At 41.8% G+C, this 27,378-nt stretch overlaps 1 protein-coding gene across 1 annotated transcript in view; it reads right to left on the bottom strand.

Annotated features, from left to right (window-relative positions):
- Window positions 1–27,117, bottom strand: part of DOCK5 (dedicator of cytokinesis 5) — a 109,981-nt gene extending 82,864 nt beyond the window's left edge. Inside the window, exons 1-2 of the mRNA XM_083368543.1 lie at window positions 26,828–27,117; window positions 620–703 (exon numbers count right to left, since the gene is read on the bottom strand). Of these exons, the coding sequence (XP_083224669.1) occupies window positions 620–703; window positions 26,828–26,870 (127 nt within the window). The 5' untranslated portion in view covers window positions 26,871–27,117. The remainder of the gene's footprint in view (window positions 1–619; window positions 704–26,827) is intronic.
- Between the last annotated feature and the right edge of the window lie 261 nt (window positions 27,118–27,378).

Raw genomic sequence — 27,378 nt, 5'->3', positions numbered from 1 at the left:
TGGTAAGTTAGTAACACAGTTGTTAAGTGAACCTGGCTTCTCCACTGAGTTTTGTTTGTCAGAGGGTTGCAAAAGGGGAACACGTAACCCCGGGAGACTGCAACCGTCATAAATATGAGTCAGTTGCCAAGCGTCTGATTTTTGATTATGTGACCATGGGGGTGTTGCAATAGTCATAAGTGTGAAAAACGGTCCTGCCCTTTTTTCAGTGCCATTTTCACTTCGACCAGTCACTAAATGAAATGTAAATCGAGACTACCTGCATACTGGAGCACGTATACACTTCTACTCAATGAAATTTTAAAACAGCAGAGTCAAGCTACAGAAGTTGCAGAAAGGAGCAGCCAGATCATATAGCAACTGATTGGCCATGTTGGGGAAAAAAAAATACTGCTCTTCACAGCTTCTTATATTTGAAATTCCTGCTTCAGATCTTGGACTACTCATTCTGGAACTTGATACAGTAATAATCTGTATAACTGTGGGTTTCATCACCTGGGATTTCCCTCGTCTCTTTCCACCTTGGTGTTGATCCCTACCTTGAAATATAAACCTCAGAGTCTGGTGCTGGATCTAGGAGCCCTTCCCATTCCCTCTTGGCAATCCAGAGCCTGCTTACCTTCATACATCTCCAGGATGTGAACGGTATCTCCAACCTGTAAAGAGAGCTCCACATCCTGGACTGCTTTGTAATTGTAGATGGCTGGAAAACAAAAAGAACAGGTGAAAAGGGAAGGACATAAATTAGTTGAGATTAAAGCTAGTATCTTCAACTACCACCCTTAAGTAACTCCCAGGACATAGGATCCTTCTGAAAGACTCACACAAGTCTACCATAAGCAAGGTGGGCAAGATAAACCTTCCCTTCAAGTTCCTAGACATTTAGAAATGGAATGGATGTGCTTTAGACATCTTACCATCCATCTCATTTTCTTATTGGGCTACTGGCTGCCTAGCCATAGACTACCTATTAATCTGTTGGGGGCAGTATTGCAGGCTAACTCTGTCCACAACCTGGAGCTTGATCCTGATGGGGCTCAAGGTTGACTCAGCCTTCCATCCTTCTGAGGTCAGTAAAATGAGGACCCAGATTGTTGGGGGCAATATGCTGACTCTGTAAACCACCAAGAGACTGCTATATAAAACACTATGGGGGTGACAGAAAAGTCTAAGTGCTATTTTGCTAATCTGAGTTGTCATGACACAATGTTATAAATAAACAAGTAAAAAAATTAAAGGCAACTCTAGAGAGAACAGGCAAGTCAAGAACCAGTCTTGTTATGTAAATGGTGCCCAAACTGTTCACTTTTCACCAAAGTTTAACATAAGGTCTCTGTGATAGATAGATAGATAGATAGATAGATAGATAGATAGATAGATAGATAGATAGATAGATAGATAGATAGATAGATAGCCTTTATTGTCATTTTTTCCTGTGGGCACAAGAGCACATATTAAAAATGAAAATTAGTTGCTTCCTCTCAAGGTGTACACATACACAACACATTTAAAACATACTATATGCATCATATGTGTAGACCTACACCCTTACATATAAGTAACATATAAATGTTATTCACTGTCCATCTTGAATACGTAACAGAAGGAGGAAGCTTTAGTGTATTTTTCAAAGCAGTTACGCGTCTTAGGTGGATACAATTTCAAAAAGGAATACTTACAATAGCATCCTCCTCCTCCCATTAAATAAAACACATCAGGGGGTTTTGCTCAAGCTACTAATTCACACTAGCGGATTAAATTGCACTAAAGACAGTTAAATGGTTCAAGATCAATGTGTAAAATAGCCATCACGCTCCTTGGGCTAATAATCATCTCTGGAGTATATCAGGGGTGTCCAACATTGGCAACTTTCAGACTTGTGGACTTCAATTTCTAGAAATGCACAGCCAGAATTAAGTCCACAGATCTTAAAGTGAAAAGTGCTGGGCACCCCTGGCGTAGATACTTTGCAGACTTGGGATGTCCATCAGATAAAGAGTTAAACTAAGGCTTGGAAATGTCAAGCTTATAAAACCATTGAGAGGATCAATGTAACTGAACAGCTATGAACTCTTGGAGAAAAGGCAGGAAAAAAAATTGGACCTCTTGAAAGACAAAAGAGCCTGGATTTCCTCTCTTCTCACTAACTCTGTCTGCAAAGTTGCTCCAGCCCATTTCTATACGACTCAAGAAGGAATAATGCTAAATGAACTCACATGAGGTATACAGTCAAAGACATTGTCGTTAAAAATTATACCTAACCAACCTCAGTAAAGACATTTAAAATAACTTTTCTGTGCTGTAGATCATGGGCCAAAGAGCCTAGTGCTCTGCCAATCTTCTGAACTACAATCCCCATCAGCATGGCCAATAACTGGAAATGGTGAAAATTGTCTCCCCAAACCCCAGACATAGAATATCAGCATTGGAAGGATACATTGCAGGTCTTCTAGTCCAACCCACAGCTCAGGAGACAACCATACCATTTGAGACCAGTGGCTGTCTAGTCTTTTCTTAAAAGCCTCCAGTGATGGAGATGAAGGCAAGATGGTCCACTGTTGACTGTTCTCACTGTTAGGAAATTTATCCTTAGTTCTAGGTTGCTTCTCTCCTTGATTAGTTTCCATCTGTTGTTTCTTGTCCTGCCTTTGGTGCTTTGGAAAACAGGTTGACCCCCACTTTTTGTGGAAGCCCTTTAAGTATTGGAACACTGCTATCATGTATCTCCTGGTCCTTCTTTTCACTAGAGTGGCCATATCCAATTCCTGCAACCGTTTTCCATATGTTTTAGTCTCCAGGCTCCCTAATCATCTTCATTGCTCTTCTCTGCACTTTTTCCAAAGTCTCCACATCTTTTTTATAGTGTGCTGACCAAAACTGGATGCAGTATTCCAGATGTGGTCTTACTAACGCTTTATAAAGCAGCACTAGTACTTCATGTGATCTTTATTCTATCTTCTGTTAATGTTAACATGACACTGGCTATCCAGCTTGAGAACATCTATGAAATACTTTTCCGTGTGTGTGTATGTGTGTGTGTGTGTGTGTGTGTGTGTGTTTGTGTGTGTGTGTGAAGACGTAAGTTTATAAGAACTTAACCAGGAAACACACTGAATTCATCCATAATTAGGTATATTACTTCCTGGGCTAATGCCAACATAAACAAAGTGGTCATAGTTTACCACACAGGAAATAATAAACTTGCAATGTTCCCTTTCAACTATAGCGACTATAAATAACACTGCAATAAACGGCAACTCGAAGGTTTACTGGATATTTCGAGAACTGGCTGTGGGATGAACAGAGGTCTATTTTAAGCCTTCTTCTTTGCCTCTCCTGCATCCTCAGTTTTTAAACAAAGAGTTTTCTAGCCCTGTTCTTACAGTTGGGACTAATGTTGTCAGTGTGAAAAGAGCCGTGCAGGTGGTATTTTCCTTATCCATCATCGGCTCAGCATATGCTCGGGGCAGATTCACATGAGAACGCAAACACAAGGGATCAATAACCACCATGTGAGGAGGGGAGAGAGTTTAAAAAGTCAGCTGTGCCAACAGATATGGCTCCCCCCACACATTTCAAGGAAACTCCTTATCAAGGGAAATGTCTGTTGAAACATTAAACAATTGCATATTGCAGAGAGAGACACAAAGTTATGTCCCTTGAAACAGCAGAATTACAGAACAACAGAGTGGGAAGGGACCTTGGAGGTCTTCTAGTCCAACCCCCCCCCCCCCCGCTCAAGCAGGAAACCCAACTTTCAGACAAATGGCTGTCCAATCTCTTCTTTAAAACCTCCAACTTCTGAAAGCAAGTCGTTCCACTGATTATTTCTACAGCCTTGTAGAAATCACTCCCCAAAAGTTCCTAAAACTTCTAAACTGTAGCTTCATTCTGTTTCACTCAATCTAATTATGGGGCTCATGAACAGACTAGTAGTCTGTTTGTTTGTTTGTCCTCTAGCTCAGACATGTCAAACACAAGGCCCAAGGGCCGGATGCGGCCCGCGAAGTGGTTTCATGTGGCCCGCGAAGCCATCCTGGAAACAGTGAGGGAACAGCCCCCACTGCCTTGGCCCTGGCCCAGAGACCCTCCTTCTGCCAGAGACCCTCAGATCTGTCCCACTCCTGCCCAGGCCCCCATAGGCACCCTTGATGCAAACGATGTAGAGCTGGCCATGCCCATCCAGTAGGCCATATGCACTTTAGCCACACCCACCCAGTAGGCCACGCCCACCAAGGTCATACCCACCCGGCCCCCTGAGGGCAACCGCAATGCTGATGCGGCCCTCAATGAAATTGAGTTTGACACCCCTGCTCTAGCTGGACATGGCGTTTGAGGAAGACTAGGCTAAATTAGTCTGAAAGAAAACGCTTAGGATTATATTGGAACAAGGATTCCATGCTTTTTTGCTTCCCAGACAAACTAGAACTGCTAAAATAAGAACAATGTTTGTTTCTGATTAGGGACTATGAATCACCACAAATTCATTTGCTTTATTGTAAGTGTTAGTACTTTGCTATTCAAATCAGGAGGGTTTTTATCATTTACAGTCCTAATGTTGAATAACAAAGCCTTTCTGTACAACAACTTATTTCTACAACTGTTAATAAAATGATTTAAGAATCTTTTTTTTAAAAAAATGCAAATTGATATGCTTTTGTGTTTTTTGTGCATGTGTGTCACTTTGTGTTGGTTTGAAAAAAGAAATTACCCTGGTGTATGGGTTTTTTTTTTTTAAATCACTGTCCCTGTTTGGTCAAATTTTCAGTAGTTTGTTTTTGTTTGTTTGTTTCAGATATTCTTCCCTGTTCCCAATGCTTAATTTTGGAAAAAGAATGCCAGTAGATTTCTGACACTTGCTTTCACCTTATTTGGAATTATGGGAAAAGAATTTTTCCCCAGTGAAATTCTATTATTCTGTCCTGCCTTATACCCCAAATACAACAAATATGGACTTACTAGTTTAAACACAACACTATATTGCATTTCCTTTTCCTATCAATTCCTGGATTGTTTATTTGCACTGGCTGATAGGGACAAGCAAGCAAAACATATACTTGTTCTGTAATAGTGAGCCAGGATTCTCTATAATTCTAACCTTCATGTACCATTCAACTTTCTTGAAATCTGGTTGTCAGTCTTAAAGAGAATGATATGAAGTTCAAAAGATGCAGATCGTACCAAAGATGCTTTTTTTCATTGAAGCAACTGGATTTTCTTGTTTTTCTTTGAAGACGTTTTGCTCGTCATCCAAGAAGCTTCTTCAGCTCTGACTAGATGGTGGGGAATGGAAAGATTTATACTCCTGCTGACAGCTATTCCTTTGTATTCTTTTAGCGAATCATTAAAGCTACCTGGAGGCTTATCTGTGTCTTCAGGGTCACCTGAGTAGTGCAAATGGGTGTGGAGCCTTCTTGGAACTGTTGAAAGGACTGTGTTGTAGACTGGAGATAGATGATGTCATATCCCTCCTCCTCGGTTGAGAGAGGGCTGTTCAATTTTGACATAGATGGCAAATGACAAGCTGTCTGCAAGGAATATAAGTCCATACATTCTTCAACATCCAAACAGACCTGAAGAAGCTTCTTGGATGAGAAGCGAAACGTCTTCAAAGAGAAAAAAGAAAGTCCAGTTCTGTGATATTCATAGAAGGTAACAGTGGGCTGCATTCTAACCAATACATTCCACTGTATCAGAAAGAATTCTCAGTAATGAATAATGAATCCTGATCTAATGTTCCAATACAGTATCAGTTCAGTACAACTGGACATACATACAATCGGCATTTATACCAATTAAGCATACATCTTGTTCAAGATGGTAACAAGAATTTTCTTCTTCCTCCTTGTTAATGAAAGCTGTCATTTCTTTTTCTAAAGGGTCACAGTTTTTTAAAAAAAATCCTGTTGATGTATGATAAAGGGTAGAGATAGTCATTTATTGAGGCATATCCAAGCAGAAAAACTTTAATCAAAGTACTCTTCTACCAAACTAACAAGAAAAGTCAATTTGAAAGTCAACTGGACCTTTGCAAAATAAAAACCCATCGTCCATGAGCAAGCCAAACTGGAAGAAAAACAAGTATTGTTTGCTATTATCTTCACTCAGTTATGATGCCGTTGAATGAACTTCAGATGAATTTCATTTTCTCTACCTACCTACAGAATTGTTAAGAAGATAACATTGAGTGCATTTCCTAGGAATGCATCAAGATGATATATCATAGAAAAGTGTTGACCATAAAAAACAGGAGGAAATTGAACAGTTCAATTCATCATCTAGGGCAGGGGTAGGCAACCTTGGCTCTTTTATGACTCATGAACTTCAACTCCCAGAATTCCTGAGTCAGCATAGCTGACTCAGGAATTCTGGGAGTTGAAGTCCATGAGTCATAAAAGAGCCGAGGTTGCCTACCCGATCTAGGGGAAGAGATTTGAAGAATATTATATGGTGTTGAATTTACATACCTCCTGAATTTGGCAGGCAGATAAGACTTTTCTTTCATTTGTATCTGAAACTTTTTCAAATTTATGAAGTTCTTCATGAAAGTGAAACTAACAGGCTCATTCATTGCTGTCACCTGGCTTGGAAGGGAAGGTTAAGAGGATAACAACTGACTTAATTCAACGGTCATTGAATGACAAGTTGGAGATTTTTGCCAGGAACTTCCTGGTTCATACATAAGCTACTGTGTTTTTACTTGAAAATATTTTACTCTTCTCCTCGGATTATAACTGGTTTAATATTTAATTTGGGCAGGGCTAAGGATTCAACATTTGTATTATACCCTAGATTCCGCAAGCCTGAATTGTATTAACTGATAAACTTTTAAAATGGCATTTAAATATTATCTTAGTGTTTATTGGATGATAGTATCGAAGCAAAATTAACTCTGAGGTTCCCGGACATCAGTTCATAAAATTAAAATATAATTTCTCCAGCCAAACTGCCACCTTCTCACGTAGTCCATATAAACCATTTCACTTTGTTATGGGAACCATTTGCTTCCTCTCCACACCTGCTGCGGGGTCCTTGGAAAGGTTTCAAGCTCTCATGGTCTTCAGCAGAATCATAGAGGTTTCGTTTCTCCATCTAACCCATTCTAAAGCAACACCTCCCCGCCCCTTACTCTAATGGCAAATTGAAACAAAGAGCCACATAGCTGCCAAAGTTTCATTCTTGACAGGTAGTAAAATACATATACCAAAGTATATAAAAAGGTCAGCGATGAGATTAGGTCATTAGGTCTAACTAGTTTGGGCATGTTAGGGGGGAGCTTTATAGATTTGGAGTTTGAGTAAAATAGTTTAGGTGTATTAAAGATATTAATGGATTGATTCATGTAGGAAAAGAACAGGCAGAACCGGGAGACAGAGTTAAACGTATCATCAGTTAGAATCATTGCATTCCCACACAAGTGCTCCAACTCTCCTTTTTTTACAATCCTGTAATCCCTTAATTCAGAGTCAGGGCGACTGGATGGAGCTGAGCATTTACTGGCTGGATGCTTTCCTGACACAATGCAGAGGTCTAACCCCTCCTAAATTCCGCTGGCCCTTATCTGATGCCAATTTAGTACTGGACTTTAGTTGATCAGAATCTCGTGTCTAGGCTTGAATAAACCATCTGTGCTACAACCTAATGGGTGGCCTGTTCTTCTCCTAGAATTCACCTGTTTCGTGGCTTGTTCTTACACATTAGTTAAACATCTTGCTGTTCAAAATCATGAACCTGCTGCTGAATTTCAGGAGCACAAGCAAGCAGGAGAGTGTAACACGGTTCATCATAGCCTCCTGAGGAGTTGCAATGTACTAATACATGATGGATTTCAGGTTTTCCATCTCTGCCAAATATCACAAAGGCAAAATAATGCTTCGGGAAAAGTAATACCAGTGGCGTAGCGTGGGTTGTCAGCACCCGGGGCAAGGCAACCGGAAGCGGAAATAGAGGGGCGGGCGGGCGGTGACGTCACGGCACTGCTGAAAAGACGCGCCCCGCAGCGGCGTAGACTTCCCAAGAAGAGTCGCGCGCATGCGGGATGCTTCCGGGTCCCTCTCGAGGGCGGCTGGGTGGGGCTCCGACCTGCAAGAGCCGCTGCATTCAAGCTCGCACGTGATCCCCACTAAATAAAGCCACGCATGCGCACAAAGCTAGGCCGGCCGGCCAGCGGGTCCGTCTTCGCTCGGCCAAACCTGCCGGGGCGCCTGCGGGGCGCTTGCGGTTGGCCTGAGCCTGGGCGGAGAGTTGGCCGCTTCTATTTATTTTATTCAGTTTATGTGGCCGCCCATCTCACCTGCCGGACTCATTTCGCTTTGCAAGAAAGAGCAGCTCGAGAGCGGAGCCAAGCCGATTCTGTGCAGCCCTTGGGGCTCCCTGAGCAGCTCAGTGCGAGCGCGCCCCCCCCAGATGTTGCGCCCGGTGCGGCCGGCCCCCCCTGCACCCCCCACGCTACGCCACTGAGTAATACGCCTCTGTTAAATGTTAGGGGAAATGGTCCAATAAGAAATGCCACTGAACTGTAGAAGCAATTAGCCAGAGAGGTACCAGGTTTCTTCAACTGCGGTCTAGACGAGCATCTGTCAAAGATGATTTAATCTGGATTCCTGCAATGAGCAAGAGATGGTCCCTTATGCGACTGAAGGTATGCCCAATGGAAAATGAAACATGATTACATAGGATTTTATTGACTATATTCCCTCTTTGACTCTCCTTACCTTCTCTTCCTTGCAAACTTAAGTTTCCCCCACTATACAAAGGTACTCATTTACAACACAACAGTATTTTTCAACCTCAACACCTTTAAGATGTGTGGACTTCAACTCCGAGAACACTGGGAATTGAAGTCCACACATCCCAGAGGTGTCTTGAAAAACATAGATTTACAACATTCTTGGGGAAGGGCTTTGCAGTCTATTTTTCATGGTGGGAAAACCACTTATACTAATGTTATAATATTGTTATCTGTTCTGTTTGTTGTTTTCTATGCTTGTTATTGTTTTTACTCTTGTATTACTCTTGTGAACTATGTAGGATTATGTCACATAAGCTGGGTGGTTGTTTAAATCTTTTAAGCGAATAAATAAGTAAGCAAACAATGGTGTGGCTATTTCCACATACGTATAACAGCCTGCAGCAACAGCTTCCATGATTGCGTCATTGCTGCTCTTTCTAGTACAGCGGTAAGCAGTCTGTAGCTGGTATCTGTCTTCCCCAGCACCAATATAACAGGCCAGATCACCCCCACTCCGAAATTTGGTGCAAGAACCCTGATTTTGGTTGTATCTTCAAATGCTTATAGTGGTTCCCCCTCAAAAGGACTTCAAGAGCTGAGTGTAACTTTCCCTTTTCAGCTTTTCCAACAAAATCTGCCAGCTTTTTATGCACGGTTTACTCAACATCCCCACCCACCCCCATATAATAATGATAATGGTGATGGTGATGGTAATGATGATGATGATGATGATGTTGGAAGGGGCCTTGGAGGTCATAGTCAAAACCCCTGCTCAGGCAGGAAACCCTATACCATTTCAGACAAATAAATGGCTGTCCAGTCTCTTCTTAAAAATACTTCTGGAGGCAGATTGTTCCACTGGTTAATTGTTCTAATTGTCAGAACATTTCTCCTTAGTTCAAGGTTGCTTTTCTCTTTGGTTAGTTTCCATCCCTTGCTTCTTGTCCTGCCTTGGGGTGCTTTGGAGAATAGCTTGACTCCCTCTTCTTTGTGGCAGCCCCTGAGATATTGGAAGACTGCTATCAAATCCCCCCTCGTCTTTCTCTTCATTAACCTAGACATACCCAATTCCAGCAACCGTTCCTTATATGTTTTAGCCCCCAGTCCCCTGATCATCTTTGTTGCTCTTCTCTGTACTCATTCTAGAGTCTCAACATCAATGTTTTAACTATAAAAACCATCAGTCCAATCCATCAGTCTATTGGGCTTCTCCCATTCTGCTCTGAGTTCTCTTGACCCTACAACAGATAAGTGGCAGGGATGGGATGGGCAGCTCTTACATTGCTCCTGACAAGCTTTCCAGAAAAACCAGACAGGAAACATGACCAGATTTGCTAATTTTACTTTATTGCAAAGCCTACATTTACAGAATATTGCATATTATCTAAATATAAAGTACAAATCTCTTACTGTCTCCTTTACAGCATGAGAAGCTAGGAAGGATTGCTTCTGAACTCCATTCTCTACCCATTATGTAGCTGTGGGCTAGGCACTCTCTTATCTGCCTAGACAGGGGTAGGCAACCTTGGAGTTGAAGTCCATAAGTCATAAAAGAGCCAAGGTTGCCCATCCCTGGCCTAGGCAGAGCCTCTTTGCACCATCTCTCAGGATTTTTCTCACGTAGCATCCTAGTATTTCCTAGAAGAAATCTACATTAATTATATCATATTCCCAGTTTTTAATCCTTTAAAGAAAGGGTCAGAATGAGTGCGTTTAGTCCTGAATGCAGTATTTTGCCTATTAAAGGTTCCCCAACTTAAAAAAAAAATACAGACCCCCAGAATTCTCACGTTTAGCCCAACAGCACTCTGCTGCTACCTGCCTCCCCTGTTGCTCTTGCAGACAGAATAAACAAAAAAAATGTAAAGCTGCAAACAGATGTACCCCGCTGCAAAAAAGTAGCCAGCCTGTTCTGACGGAAAATAACAGACCAGAGATCCAACCGCTCTTTTATATGACACAAATATAGGGAAGTGATGCTCGTATACAGCTTATCAATTGCTTGTTTCACACAAGTGTTTTTTTCACATTGATCTACATTATTTCCCTAGAGATTTCCCCCCCCCCTCTATCATGAACACCCCTTTACATCTTTTTAAATGTTTATTTTAGATTGGGGGAAAAAAGATGTTACTTTTCCCTCTCTTTTCCTTTTACGTAAGCAGCAAGTTGTGTGGGTCAACTCCAATTAGAAGCGAAGATTTAACAACCTCTATCCCCCTAAGGGTTGGTAAGAACCCAAAGGCTTTGAAACACAAGAAGCGTGTCTGCCTGCATTCAATCTGTGGGAGCTCTTTGAATGAAATAATGAACTTAGACTTGGCTTAGAAATCTCTCCACCCCACCCCACCCCGCCCCTCCCCTTGCAATCTTCAAGCCAACTACAAGAAGAGTTATTTTCTCAGCAAGCCACTCCGCCTCTCTAGTGGCATTTTGGCTCAAGCCAGTAACCTGATAGAAGGCCTTCCCTTAGTTTCAGAGCAGAACAAAGAGCTGTATTGATTGCCCTTGAACCAAACCGCTCGAGCCTTATTACACGGCTGGGGCAAGAAAAGGAAAGAATGAACAGAAAAGGAGGAGAGAGAGAGAGAGAGAGAGAGGAAAAAAAAGAGAGAAAAGAAAATCACAAAGGATTGCATGGGATAAAGAACTGCCCTCTTTCGAGCTGTGCAATTTAAAAGTGGTATTTGGGCTGCCTTTGGAAGAAAGAGCTGCTATGCGACCTACTTGCCAAGCTTTGAGCAAAACAACAGGGACTTTATTGAGAAGAAGTGGAAAGAGGAGAGGACCCTTAAGCAACGCCTAAAGAGAAGGTCCTTCACTGCTACAAAGACCTTTTGATCTCTGGGGAAGTTTTGAGATGCCATGGCAAGATATTAACCATATCAAAGAGGGCAAGATAGGGGGAAAAAAACCCCGTGCATTTTTGAAGAATAGCCCCAGCATGCTATGCAAATCGAAAGTCAAGTAGCATTAGCAATATTTAATAGTTAGCTACTTGTTTCTGTCTTTATCCGCTTTGCAGGGTAATAAAAACAAGAATCAAAGCTCATATGATATCTTCGATTATTACCGTTGTGGAAAATTTACTGCTGGTACTTTGCGTGGCGACTCTATGGCCCTTCCTTTCAATTCACGCATCATGGCCCTTATTTCAAAATTCTCCTTTCTTGATCTATACATGGATCAATCACTCAGTCAGTCCACACTTGGCATTAATGTGTGTACACTTTAACAAGTCCATAGAGCATTTTCAGATTTAATCAAGTTGCACACATATTTTGGATGCTCTCTTATATATACTGTGGATCCATTACCAGCTTCTTGCTGAGAAAAAGACCACAATGGCTTAGCTCTAGCAGATAAAAGTGATGCCAGCATAAATGTACGCTTCTAAACTGAAGAAAAGACAGGATCCTAGGCCGTGCATGAATTTTTATGATGAGAGTGCTAGTAAAACCAGCCATGAGGATGGAGAAGTACAAAATCTTGTGAAGACACAGAGCAAAAAGGAAGAAAACAGCACATTTTAGGCAGCACTGAAATTTCCCAGACAAAAAAGCCTCTTATTTGCTACATTCCTCCCTTTGCTCAAAGTTATGCCAAGCATAGGAAAAAAAAATCAAGCTGAATAGGGAATTCATTGTCTAGGAGAAAAAGCAAACCACAAAGAGAAGCAGACAATGAAGATTGTTAAACGGGGGAGGGGGGCACTTGGGGTGATGGATACGATAAAAATGTTCAACTTGAACTGAGGAAATTAGCTTGCAAGGCTTCAGTTAACCATGAACCCAGAGTGGGGCTCCAGAAAATCACCAGCCTCCTCCACGTAAAAGGAAAGCTTAAAATATGTGGCATTATTTCGTTATAAACATTTGTATAATCACTGAAAGGTCTTACAACAAGTTATGAAGAAACTTCAGAAGTGGTGCATGTTAAATGTTGTTGTTGTTAGCTGCGAAGTTGTGTCCGACTCACCGTGACCCCATGGACAACGTTCCTCCAGGCCTTCCTGTCCTCTACCATCTTCTGGTGTTCATTTAAGCTCATGCCTACTGCTTCAGTGACTCCATCCAGCCACCCCTTCATGAATTACTGCCTTGTCCTGGCGAAGGGGCTTGCGTAATTCAATGAAGCTATGAGCTATGCTGTGCAGGGCCACCCAAGACGGACAGGTCATAGCAGAGAGTTCTGACAAAACGTGATCCACTGGAGAAGGAAATGGCAACCCACTCCAGTATCTTTGCCATGAAAACCCTATGGACAGCACCAAAAGGCATGTTAAACAGCTTATCCTAAAAGTAATTAAGTGTCAGTTGAATCCATGCTCTAGTCTAATGGATCCAAATACAAATTTGGGAGGAAAAGAATAACTGAAAGGGTGCCAAATTAAACTTAGATAGTGTGCTATTTAAAGGAGAAGCAGTTAATCAGGAGGAACCTTTTACATGGGGGGGGGGTGGGGGGAAAGGGAAGGAGATGAGGTCAGGATCAGACACAAAGTATTATTTCATAAAACAAATAGGCTAAAGCAAATGAATGGGCTGCCTCTTTAGCCTTCCGATAGGTCCGCCAATTCTGGCTCACCTTCTAAGCAACCAAAAATATGTTGTTGCCAGGAGCTAACTTTGACTGGATCACATCAAAACCTGGACTACACTACAGTAACTGTCCCGCCCAATCAACACACCCAATTGTCAGAGATGATGAGGGGGTTTTTTTGTTTTGTTTTTTACTAAAATTGTCCTGAACAACTCATTTCCTTGGTTTTGCATACGTACTTCATTTACCTTCTAAATGTCTTTCATAATGCATGGATCCGTGTTTAAACTTGCTTATAACGATTTGTTTCCTGTCTATTTTATTTCAGATCTCTGCAATTCATGTATGGTTTTTTTAAAGATACCACCCCACTGTTTTTATGCCAACCCCTTATGTTGTATTGTTGAGAAGCATATCATATTTACAACGACCGCAAACTGAAAATGGACAAAGGCAGTACAGCTAACAATCTGTAACAAAAAGAGGCTAAGAAGGCTTAAGATACACTTATGGTTGGACAAGATGATTAAAAAACAAATAGAATTGAAACCAGAATTGTTTCTGTCAGGAATGATAGGCCCCAACTATGACAAGGAGAGCGGATACTTAATGTTACATGTATTGACAGCAGCGAGAATTAGGTGTGCCCAATACTGGAAAAATGAAAAGTTACCGACTGAAGAAGTATTAATCAAGAAAATATTGGATTGTGCAGAAATGGATAGATTAACTTTAGAGATTAAAGAAAAAGGGCATTCAGTTTACTATAGAACTTGGAATAAATTTCATCAATGGATAGATACGCGAGTTAGAGAGAAAGGAATGTGATATGTAACTTTGAATTTATTTGAGTAAGAAAAATACTATACATTGAAAACTTAGTATTGTTTATGATAATTTACTATGCTTATTATTGTTATCAATTATTACTTTTACCATTTCTATTCATATATATTTCCCCAGACAATATGCTGTTTGCCAAATATTGAATGTTATTGGGTGAAATCCCAACACTTACCCCCAACCTTCCCTGTACCCTAACCCTAATTCCCACCCCCTAACCCCCCTCCCCAACCCTATAAAAACTAATAAAAATTTTCCAAAGAAAAAGAGGCTAAGAAGTCACCAAGAAGCTACCATAAAAGCAAAGCTGCCCACAGAAGTTTTAGCAACATATGTTGATAGAAAGTTGATTTAATCAACAGCCCAAGTTCTACAAAGAACTGAGATGCAGTGAAAACACATACATCCAGAAGAAGGTGGACAGGTCTTAAAATCACATTGTTAAAAACTGCCATGCCTAGAACTGGCAATTTCCAGCAAAAACCACTGCACCACCACAGCTATGTATTTCAGTTTAACAATGCTCCTCCTTATTCAGAGCATTTAACTACCACGTTAGTACTTCAAAGAGACAGTCAGAATTAGGTGCAACAAAGATACTATAGTAATTTCTCTTAGCCAGATAGAACGCACACAAATTCTTCATTTCCCACAATCTGCCAGTAGAATGAAAAGTGCAAGGAAGGCTGGTTACAGCCTTGTAGTAAGAATGGGGGAAAACAAAATGTGAAAAAACAAACACCACTTGTCCCCAAACAAAATATATAATTCTTGGAGTTGAAGTCCATGTATCTTAAATTTGTCAAGGTTGAGAAACACTGACACAGAGCCTTTGTTTTGTCTAGGTAGCAAGGGAGCAGGGTACATAATTCCCTCAAGCAAAATCCAGCTGTTTTGGAGTCATCTGTATGTCGCTCAGTTATCCTTAATTGAGTACTGTGGAGATCACTGAATTTCAACTCCCCAAATTCTAAATCAAACGAATTTGGTTGTTCAAAATTGGACTGCACACTAGCCCATTGCTTCCCTCCAGTTTACTTTTCCCCCCAAAAACTTGCTGAGCAAAAAAGAGAGCAATCAGAAGGACGGGAAAATAAATGACCCTCTAATAAAAGGATCTGGAGCAAAATGAAATTGTTTAGATTTACAACAGATTTCTTACTATTTACCCATCACTCACATTATAATAAGTCAATACTCTATTATCCTTAGCTGTGCTTAATCATCACACGACTATTTTAGTTCCCTTCTTCAAGAGTTTCTGTTAAAAAAAAAAGAGATAATTCTACAAACCCCGGAGTTCCTCTCTCTGCAGATAGCGTTGCACTGCTTCGTAAACAAGAGGCTTTAAAAATTAAGCAGTGAAAGCCAAACAACCAAATGAAGCCTATGTGCCATAGCCAAGAGCCCTGGGTAACGTGGCTTGGCAAAGAAAGATCATCCCGATGGGATTTTCTCCAAGGTAAATCCAGGTGTTTATTGATCCAGTTGATTGCCCCACCCAGACACGGATTCAGAATATCCACTACTTTACAGGGATTTTTTTTAAAAAAGAAGGTGGTGTTGAATGACATCAATATGTTGTTAACAACAACAACAACAAGTCAAATCTCTGTATGAAATCACTCAACACTGCCCATTAGATGTTAAGCAGTTTGAGAGATAACAAAATACCCTGTGGAGCCACAATTTAACGGCCTGCCAGAGAGAAGGCAACCATGCCCTATCATTAATTTGTTCAACTCAACATCTAAGTAAGATGGAGAGATTCAAGAGAGGGAGGTAAAATGAAGAATGAAGCCAAACGACGAGAATGATGTTTACCAGCCGCAAACACAGGGCAACTGAATCCTTTCCACTTCTAATGCATAAGGTGCAAGGAACCTTTCAAACCACCCTGGGTTGGACTTGGAATCAACTCTGAATTGCTATGATATTTTTTTTAATGAAGTACATGTTAAACAGCCAGTCTGGTCTAATGTTAAGGTGCCAGGCTGGAAACCAGGAGTCTGTGAGTTCTAGTCCCATTTTAGGCATAAGAACTGACTGGGAGACTTTGGGCCAGTCGCTCTGTCTCAGCCCAACTCACCTGGTAGGGTTGCTGTTGTTGGGAAAAATAAGGGGAGGGAGGAACCAGCCTTCCATCCTACCGAGGTCAATAAAATGTGGAGCCAGATTGTTGGAGGCAATATGCTGATGTTGTGAACTGCTCAGAGAGTGCTATAAAGCACTATAGTGTAGAGTGGTATATGTTTAAAAGCTATTGCTATAAAAAAAACAATAAAGGGTGGACTAAAAATATAAATAAATGTAGATTATCGGCAGGAAGGACAAGGGAGACGCGTCTTCATTAACAGGTTTATTTAGTCAGCCCGGACAACAGAACAGGGAAGAACATGCCTTATATAGGCAGCTGTCAAACGGGACAGTGAATCAGCTGGGCGCGTTTTCCCGCCAAGAACAGGGGGCCGATTGGTCAGCTGTTAGGGCAGAATCTCCCCAGCGACAGCGCTAGCTAGTTAGCCAGGCAGGGGATCCCGTCAGCTGGTTTTGGCGCGCGGCCGGCGTTTTGACAGCTCGCCGCCGCCACTGCGCATGCGCCAACTTTGACAGCTTGCGGCAGCCGCTGAGGGCTTGCCGCGGTTTTGACAGCTCGAATTGCAATGCGCATGCGCGCCGTTTGACAGTTGTCAAACGGCCGCGTGTACTTGTAGGCCGCGTGGCGGCTGCGCATGCGTAGTCTTTTGACAGCTGTCAGTGCGGCCGCGTAAAAAGTGGCCTATGACAGCTGTCATTATGTTTTGAATATAATGCAAAATGAATTAAATAAAATGAGGTAGGAGCAATGAGAGAGGAGAAGTTGTCCTAGGTAAAATATTGAATGTTTGGAAGAGAAGAACATTTTTTGCCGCAGGTCATGAAAACAAGATATAGAGCAAAGCTAGGGTTGAATCTTCTTCTGCAGTGGGAACCTCCTGGGTAATTATACCATACTGCCAGGGTTCCAATTTAGTTGTAGATGTACTGTACTCTGTTGTTTGCCTTACACAATGGTATCTCCACTCTCTTTCCATCCACTCTTACTCTGATTTAAGATAAGAACACTCCCAGGTTGATTACATAGGCTATATTCTTCTCTACTTTATGCCTTGGCTTTAAGTGATACCATCAAGGTCAGATTTGTGGTTGTGGATATGTGGTGGGGGGGGGAGGGAGAGGAGAAGAGGTTAGCCCTCCCCAATCAACAGAAAGAGCTAGGGTAGGGGGTTCCAAAAAATAAAGTAGAACATGTCCTACGTAAAGGATAATCCTCATAGGATGCCTAGTATAGACGTAAAATACTTTAACGAAAAGAAGGACTGGGGTGACATGATAGCAGTGTTCCACTATCTAAGGGACTGCCACAAAGAAAAGGGGGTCAACGTATTCTCCCAAACAGAAGAAGAAATGGACAGAAGCTGGAAATAAGGAGAAATTTCCTGAGAGTTAGATCAATCACTCAGTGGAACAATTTGCCTTCAGAAGTTGTGGGCACTACATCACTGGAGGTTTTAACAAAGAGGTTGGACAGCCATTTGTCTGAAATGGCATAGGGTCCCTCGCTTGAGCAGGGGGTTGGATAAGAAGACCTCCAAGGTCCCTTCAAAGTGCTATTCTGTTATTCTATACTGTCATACCAGACTTTCTGTTTACATGTCAAAGAACAAGAGACCATCATCTGCTACTCCATGCACAAAATACTACTAAGCTCTTTAAGGCAGTGTTTGATAACAGTCATCAATGCATTTTAGGCCAACATGTAGTTTGGAGAGCCCAAGAAAGTTCAAACACAACTTAAGGATCTCCCTTCCCACCAAGTGTGGCCACCTCCCACGTTTTGCCCCAAGGCAACAGCTTTGTTCTACCTCATAAATTTAGAGCCATTGCAAATTGCATCATTTAACATGTCACAGCATAACTTCTTGAATACATTGAGATACCTTTGCTTTTTCATTCGTGCTCTAAAAATAAGAGATTGTTGTCTCACTCACACAAGCATCTGAGCAGTGGCAGTTCCAAATTGGATCCTCAACTCATAAACTAGCAATTACAAATTGCTCCATTACCCCCAAAATATGCACAAATTATGCTCTTAAGTGAAATTACCTCCGGTTTAAGAACCACCAAGCTAGAATATAGTCTTAAAATAGAGCAGCTATTTTCCATGGATCAAAGTCAGAATTATCTTCCAAGTCAAAAGTTGCGAATGATAATATTATAAATATTAATGATTAGCCTGATTATTTCAGAATTTCAAGGATGGGAAAGATATTGAGAAGTCTCTGAGCAGCAAATCATTCCTACGCTGTATATTATTCTTGCTTTGGTTGAATTGTCTATTGTAGATTCTAGAGTAATAAGCAAGCTTCCAATTAAATTCTTTTGTTTTATTTCTTTCTGACAGAATCGAGTGGCAAAGACTTCACTGGATCCATCTCCATCAAGAAAACAGATATTTTTTTTTAAAGTAAACAGAATAAGCAAATTACAAAGATGGGGAAAATCCTGTCTTACAACCAGAGGTGACATTACTGTGGAATACTATTAAAAAGCTTCATTAGCAGCAATTTGTAAAATATTCGGGACCATATTGGAGTACCCTGAAACACTTTGAGGAGATTTATATCCAGAAGCTGCTAAACTGAGCCCAGAATGGCCTGATCAGCATGTCCTGGGAGAAATAAAGTAGTGCCCCAGAATTCTACTTTTTAAACTCATTCACTATATAAAGCAGATCTTGATTTCTTTCTGCAATTAATGATTGGTTTTATAAGAGCTGTGGTGGCACAGTGGTTAGAATGCAGTATTGCAGGCTAATTCTGCTGACTGCAGCTGGACAGTTCGATTCTCACCGGCTCAAGGTTGACTCAGCCTTCCATCCTTCCAAGGTTGGTAAAATTAGGACTGAGATTATTGGGGGAAAATATGCTGACTCTGTAAACTGCTTAGAGAGGGCTGTAAGGCACTGTGAAGCTGTACTTTTTCTGCTGCTGCTGTTCTAGTCTTCCAAAGAGACAACCAATTTCCCATTTAACTGGAATATTTTCCAAGGTCACTCATTCATTCACAGAATCATAGGAGTGGAAGAACCTTGCAGGTCTTCTAATCCAATCTCCTGCCCGAGGCAGGATACCTTAGCTCCAATGACACCATACCAAGAGCATCTAACTATATACCAACAATATTAATTAAAACTGAAAAGCCATACGGGAAAGCCAGCTAATCAATGACTCACTGGAAGACAAAGACTAACTTGAAGGTGTGCAGATTAAATATGGTTTTTGTTTCCATTTAGATAAGGCAGCGAGCCATCTTCATATATACACTGAAAGTAAGTTCAGAACTTGATAACAGGGCATCTTTACTGAATCAACATACCGTAAGCTCAGAGAAAGTGAGAAACTATGCTGTTCATCCATATTGACCTAGGGGGTCATTCTGAAGTAAAAGCTAGACATCAACATTTGACCGCTAAATCTGAAGACTGATCAAGCCAAACAAACGTTTTCTCACTTAGATGCTAGTTCATATTCCTCAACAACAGAAGTTGGCAGCTTTTATAACTGCAGACGATGCACTAAAAAATGTCAGTCAAAGTCTTGTATCACCAAGACAGAAAAAAAAAGGATTTTCCATTCATTTCTCCCACTGCGGAACTGCATTAAATGGTAATAGGAAGCTTAACACAATTCTCCTCTTTTGTCTTTTTTTGGTTTGTCATCAAAACAAGAGGAGTCCAAGGGCTGCTCAAAAATCAGCTCAGATTACATTTATTTGGCCACAAATTTAAGGGACAGCACGTAATCTTTTAAACTTTCCTCCTTTTGCGGGCAAGCACTTATCTACCGGTACTCAAAATTTTCCCTGAAAGACACCAAATTTCCACTTAAAATTCCCATATTAGTCACCCAACCTAAAAGGATGGGAAATAGGCACCGAGAAATAACACGCTTCCAATATAATATAACTGAAACATACTGACATTTTTCTACAGTTATTGTACACACACTAGCGAGGCTTAAATGACCTTGTAGTTTGGTGTTGTGTGGGAACCCTGCCTTTATCTTAGCATGTTGTTCAATTAGTCAATTCCATTAATTTATTTATTTATTTTATTTATTTTAATCCCATTTATATCCCGCCCTTCTCCGAAGACTCAGGGCGGCTTACAATTTAAAGCACAAATCAATGTGCTCAGCAATAGCCTTCATTCTAAGTATATGCCTGCTTGTTAGGGCTTTCATACACCCCCCCAAGCGGCATTATTACAAAGTCAGCTTATTGCCCCCAACAAATGCAGGTTTGTTTCTTTGGGCAATGATACTATGTCAACCAAACCCTTGTGTTCTCTTTGGTTTAGTGTGTAGCATGAACTGTTTAAGCTGTAGTTAGCAGAACCTCTGCTATTTCATATTTTCTATTTTTGTCATTCTTATAGTCAGAAGTTTTGAGAGAGAAAAAGAATTTCTTTTCTCTCTTCTTTTCTACACCTCTCCTTGCACCTTTCCCTCCCTTTTCTCTCCTATTTTTCTGTATTTTTGCATTTTATATTATAAACTAATAAAAATGGCAAAAAGTTTTGAAAGAGAGAAATAGATTGAGATTTCACAAACTGCAATCTTATATATGGTTCTCAACTTCAGACTGTTTGTTTAACAAGCATCTGAAGTTACGGCAGTGCTGAAAAAAGCGACTTACGGACTGGTCCTCCACTTAAAACCGTTGTTGCAATGATGATAAAATTGGATGCTTGCCAATCAGCATGCATTCACAATGGCTTCAGTGTCCTGAGGTCACATGATTCCTATCAGTGATCTTCCCAGGCTCACAAGATTGTCAGATCTTCTGACAAGCAAAGTCAGTGGAGAAAGCTGGTTTTGCTTAATAACTGTGGCAATAAAGGTCCAAAAATTAGATGTGAGTTGCTTAATGAACACATTGTACACCCCTGGAAATGTTGTGCCCAACTGGGGTCATAAGCTGAGGACTCCCTGTATAGGTGTTGGGATGCAATTCCATTGAATTTGATAGTGTTTTCTCCAGACAAAGTTGCAGTTGGTTAATCACTAGAGCAGGGGTTCTCAACCTTGGCAACATTAAGACTTGTGGTCTTCAGCTTTGCTGGCTGAGGAATTCTGGGAGTTGAAGTCCACAAGTCTTAAAGTAGCCAAGGCTGAGGAACCGTTCACTAGAGGATCTAAATAATACTATACTTCAGTTGTACTCTATCTCAAAATACATCAATACACTCCGTTGCTAACCCTTTCTTCTTCTTTGTGTTCTTACATTAATTTGAAGTGATGGTTAAATACATAAAGAGTTCCTCTTTTTTCAAAGTTCCTATATATTAGATTCAGTTTTAGTCACTTAATATATTCACTGAAAATCAATGGAACTTCAGTTAGCCGTGACTAATTTACCACACTGATTTCAATGTGTCCGCCGTAAGCATGATCCTGACTCAAACTCTATGATTCAATTGGTCCCAAATTTCACAACTGGGGAGAAATAATTCATATTTTTAAACAGGATAATAGATACTTTGAAATTTCTAATTTTCATAATATTACTGAGGCAAACATTATTTGGACCATTATCCAGCCACTTAAACAGGTATTTAAAAAAAAACAAATCAGAAAGGTGAACCAGTACAGACTTTGATAGGGGTTTTTTGGATTATTGTCAATATGTCCTTATGTTTTTGGGGCTATTATTACTACCCTGATTTGTCAAAAACAGAGGGGGAGGGGGGAGCATAGGTAGTCCTCAACGTATGGCCACAGTTGAGCCCAAAATTTCTTTTGCTAAGTGAGACAGTTGCTAAGTGAGGCAGTTGCTAAGTGAGTTTTGCCTCATTTTACAACCTTTCTTGCTAGAGTTGTAAAGTGAATCACTGCAGCTGTTCAGTTGGTAACACGGTTGTTAAGTGAATATGGCTTCCTCACTGACTTTGCTGGTCATGGACACTGCAAACGTCATAAAGATGAGTCACTTGCCAAGCATCTGATTATTGATTACATGACCATGGGGATGCTGCAACAGTTGTGTGAAAAATGGTCATAAGTCACTTTTCCCTGTGCCATTGTAACTTTCAAGGATCACTAAGTGAACTGTTGTAAGACAAGGACCACCTATATCTATTTGGATCCTTCATTAGTTACTGCTTATTTCCCCATACATTCAAACAATCTATGGAACCGTGGTTTGTTTAAACATGCCTTACTGAATTGGCTGGGCTTGTACAACCTGCTACATTGTAGACCTCAGATTGCCAACTGTAATAGGTAGCGACACACAGCTCACAAAAACTAAATCATCCAGATTAAGGCATAAATGGATCAACCACTCACCCAGTGTACATACTTGCTCTTAACTGAGTATTTGATTGAAGACCTTTTAAGTCAATTGTCGCTACCACTGTTTCTAACTCTTTAATTGACCTTTCTTCTGCTTTGGCTGTACCAATGGTACATGCTATTGTTCCCTTCCAAGCTAAGAAAGCACCAGTTCACACACAAGGAGGAAATGTAAGTAGTAACTTTGGAGGGAAAATCAAGAATTGCAGAAGTACAAAATTTTTGTTGGAAACAACAACAATTCTAATGGGGAATTTCCCAAACAAACTCACTGAAGATTCAATAATGCAGCTTCCCTAAGAATTAGAATCACTTCAATATCTGTGAAACTGGAAAATGCTAATTACCCCAAATGGAACATCAACAGAAGTTGTAGGTATAAATGGTAGCAAAAGACAAATTATATATATATATAACACAGGAAATGATAAAAACTCAACATTATCATCCAATAATGTTCAACAGTAAAAATCTCAGCATCCATCCAAAGATCCACATCTTCTATATATCACCAATATACTCTGAGACAAAGAATCTAAATACAGATTTCCAGAAATATCCTTCTACAATTTTCCAGTCAAGTGACAGAAGTGATAGAATGTACATTTTATCTGTGACATTTTGAATCCAACGGTCCCATTAACTAAAGGTGTTGTCCATGGGTATTAAATATTCTCCAGAAAGGAAAAGATATATTAAGTCAGAGGAGTCTTGTGGACTTCAGCTCCCAGAATTCCCCATTCATCTATTTATCCATCCATTCATGCTGCCTGGGGAATTCTGGCAGTTGAAGCCCACAAATCTGAAAGTTGCCAAGGTTGAAAACCTGTGTACTAAGTGCAGCCGTCCACAAAATCTATACAGGTTACCTAAATATATACTTAAAGATATAACTCAAATTTTGGGATATCCAGAACTCCATCTTTAACTAACAAGTGTATCTCCTTAAAAAGAAATGATTCCAAGGGAGGGTTGGGAAAATGACAGAAGATTGTACTATTAATGCAAGCAATTCTGAGATCAGTAGAAATTTTTCAGTTCTGGTACCTTAATTCAGATGCTGGTAGAAAAGAACAATGGAAGACGGTGATTGTCTTCACGTATGGATGTCAAATTTCCAAGGAGCAGTAGGCCAGCCATGCTGGCTGAATTCATATAATGCGCTAGACCTTAACTCCAGTTTACCAAATCCAAAAACAAGCCAGGGCAAAACAAGCAAACTTTCTAAGGACTTCATGATTATACTCCTTCAACACACCAAAATGCATCTAGTCTTGTTTATTATGGCAACTCAGCCATTTTGACAAGAGAATTAAAAGGCTTTGTGTTTTTTCCTAAGATCCATAGAAATCAAAGGAGAGTCCCACTCCTGGCAATAATATCAATAAGACTGAAAAATTTCATAAAGAAAATGTTAAGTACTAGTGACTGATTGCTGGAAAAAGATAGCAAGATACAGGTAACAGAATAACAGAGTTGGAGGTCTTCCAGTCTAACCCCCTACTCAGGCAGGAAACCTTATATCATTTCAGACAAATGGCTGTCCAGTCTCTTCTTAAAAACTTCCAGGGTTGGAGCATTCACAATTTCTGATTGTTCTTAACTGTCAGGAAATTTCTTCTTAGTTCCAGGTTGCTTCTCTCTTTGACTAGTTTCCACCCTTTGCTTCTTCTCCTGCTTTCAGGCGCTTTGGAGAATAGCTTGACTCCCTCTTCTTTGGGGCAGGCCCTGAGATATTGGAAGACTGCTAGCATGTCCTCTCTCATCCTTCTCTTCATTAAACTAGACGTACCCAATTCCAGCAACCGTTCCTTATATGTTTAGTCTTCAGACCCTTCAATTTACAACTATTTGTTTAGCAACTGTTTGAAGTAATAATAGCACTGAAAAAGGGACCTTACAGTCAGTCCTCACACTTAGAACTCTTGCAGCATCCCACGGTTACATGATCTTGGCAACCAGCAGATATTTATGATGCTTGCAGCATCCTGGGGTGTTGGATTGCCGTTTACAATCTTCTTAGCAGACTTCCGACAAGCAAAGTCGATGGGGGAGCTGGATTCACTTAGCAAACATATAATTCACTTAACAATTGCAGTGATTCACTTAACAACCATAGCAAAAAAAGCTGTTCCAACTCTGCTTGGATTTTCACTGTAACCCTTTATGGTTGATCAGGCTGGAAAACCGCAAATGCCCAGCATCAGCTAGCAAGTGCTGACTTATTAGGAACCTGAATTCAGGCTTCCTTGTTCAGCCCTGAAAACATGGAAATATATATATATATATATATATATATATATATTTTGTGGTGGGGAATATGCAGCTTCAGGCCTATTCATGATTTTCAATGGAATTATTACACATTACAAGATGTGAATCAAAGAGGTCCTGACATTGGAAATATTTCAGTCATCAATTAGTGGCTGCTACTGGCTTGGAAACTGCTCCTAAGGCACAGGATCTTTTATTTGAGGAAAGCACCAGAAGTTGGCACACATCTTCTTCACTTTGACTTTGACACCTTGACTTGCTGCCCACCTTGATTTCCAAGTAACCAGCTCTCGGAAGAAAAGGCCAGATATAATAAAGTAAACCTGATGGTGAATGAAAAAAAACAGAAGGAGTGGTAGGAGGAGTTTCCAGGTCTTGTTTGGGCTAAAAGTGACCCTGAGTTCTGGGAAAACTCAAGATAATGATGGCTCATCAGACTAGATCCAGGAATTGCACACAAAACACTTGATAGCGGAGCAGGGTGGGGGGGTGGGGAGAAAATTCTTCTAAGGAGAAATCTCCTGACAATCACAGCAATCAATCAGTGGAATGGCTTGCCATCAGAAATTGTGGGTGCTCCAATCCTGGAGGCTTTTAAGAAGAGATTGTTGAACAACCATTTGCCCGAAACGGTATAGGGTTTCCTGTTTGAGCAAGGGTTGGACTCGAAGACCTCAAGGTCCCTTCCAACTCTTGTTATTCTGCGAAAATGGCTTAAGGAGAAAGATAGTGCTGAGCTGCGATTTAATTTCTGATGGACTAAGGGACATGGCAAGGTGGCCTTGTGCATAGCATCAAGGTCAAGGGTGCATTGTTTGAGTACACCCCCTTTCACATCAACCCTCCCCCACCCCAAACCAGCCCATGTCTGTGTTTCCCATTAATTAATCTGAAGTAATGGAATACTTATGGTTGAGTGCCTCCCATCAGGCTGTGCCACCTCTGCACTGGAGGTTAATTAAGCCACCACAAACAATATTCCAAACCCCCCCCCCCTTTGTTTTCTTTCTTTGCAGCCCCAAAGGTGACTCAGAAGCTCCCTGACACTAAAAAAAAAAATCTCATGGGGTGGGGGAAAAAAGGAAAACAAAATCTGTGGGGTCCTTGCACTCTCTGGACTAGTTTGCTTGCAGATGTTTCATTACCCAACTAGGTAACATCATCAGGATATGTTACAATGTAATTATTAATTATTTGCACAAGCAAAATACAAGCACAGCAAACCAGACCACAGACACAGTGAGGAGGCTGCATATGATTATCTTTATACAGGGCATCATAGACTGATGATGTTACCTAGTTTGGGTAATGAAACATCTGCACAAAAACAGCCAGGTTCAGAGAGCACAAAGGACCCCCAGTTTTAACCCTGGGCTACAAATATTCCCCTCTATGGACAAAATAATCTATTCCCCTTTCTGAGCTACGCAACAGATAAAAAGCACTTTAAAGCAGAACTAAACAGCCGTTTGTGTGTGTGTGTGTGTGTGTGTGTGTGTGTGTGTGTGGGTGTGTGAGAGAGAGAGAGAGAGAGAGAGAGAGAGAGAGAGAGAACAGCTGGTTCCAACTCCCATCTGTCTACCTGCTGGCTGGGGATGATGGGAACAGTGGCCCTGCCCATCTGGAAGGCGCTTTGGCAAACTTGGGGGGGGGGGAATAAAGAGAGGCTGCGAGAAAGTGCAGGAGAGGAGGGAGGGGAAAAAAAAAGCAGCGGAGGGTGGGGTCACGTTTCGCATTCCCCGGCTGCGAACCGACCAGGATGGCACCCGAAACCGGAATCCCTCAAGCCGAGTATCCGAGCGGGAGTTGAACCCTCTCGAGCCGAGCACGAAGGAGGAGAGAAAAGGAACAGACGGAGGCGAGCTGATGGGAGGAAGAAGGAGAGAGAGAGACAGATCCGCCCCGCAGACAATCTGTGGACTGCAGGGGAAAGTTCCAGGCGAGGGACGGGCCGGCGACACGCATCCTGCACGTGGGAAACAGGGAGGCGCGCGCGGGGAGGGTGGGGGAAAGGAGCTCAGAGTGGCCCCCGGGTACTCACCCACGCCATACTTCTCCCGCTTGGTGGGGATCCAGCGAGCCATGCCGATGCTGGACTGCGGGCGGAGCTTGGCCGAGCCCGCCGCCCCGGCTGCTTCTTGCTGCTCTTGGCCGAGCCCGGGCTCCGCTTCGCCCAGCCAAGGCGCTTCAACCTCCGCCGGCCTCGTTGGCCTCCAGCTCGCCTGCCATAGTTGGAGTTAAGCCGCTTCTCGGGTTCCCTGGCTGGCTGGTCGGTCGGCCGGCCGCTGCGCCTTCCCCGTTTCTTCTCTGCCCAAGTTTTAATTCTCCAGCCGCCGCCGCCGCCGCCGCCGCCGCCGCCTCCCGGGCAGCTTTGGGAACTCCAGCGGCCCGCCTTCCACCGAGGGCAGCGAGACGAGCAAAGGGCGGGCGCTCTCCGCCTCTGCCGGGCGGGATCACCTGCTCCGACGGCCTCTCTCTTCCCCCTGCCCGGGATGGGAAGGACTCGGCCGCTCAGGACGCCGCCTTCCTGGCTGCGCACCGGCTCCGGACGTTAGCGCGAGGCCGGGCTGCCCAGCTGCCGGCGCAGAAGAC

Source organism: Vipera ursinii, assembly GCF_947247035.1.
Source record: "Vipera ursinii genome assembly, chromosome: 8".
NCBI classification, from domain to species: Eukaryota; Metazoa; Chordata; class Lepidosauria; order Squamata; family Viperidae; genus Vipera; species Vipera ursinii.
This window is presented reverse-complemented; position numbering and strand designations above follow the sequence as displayed.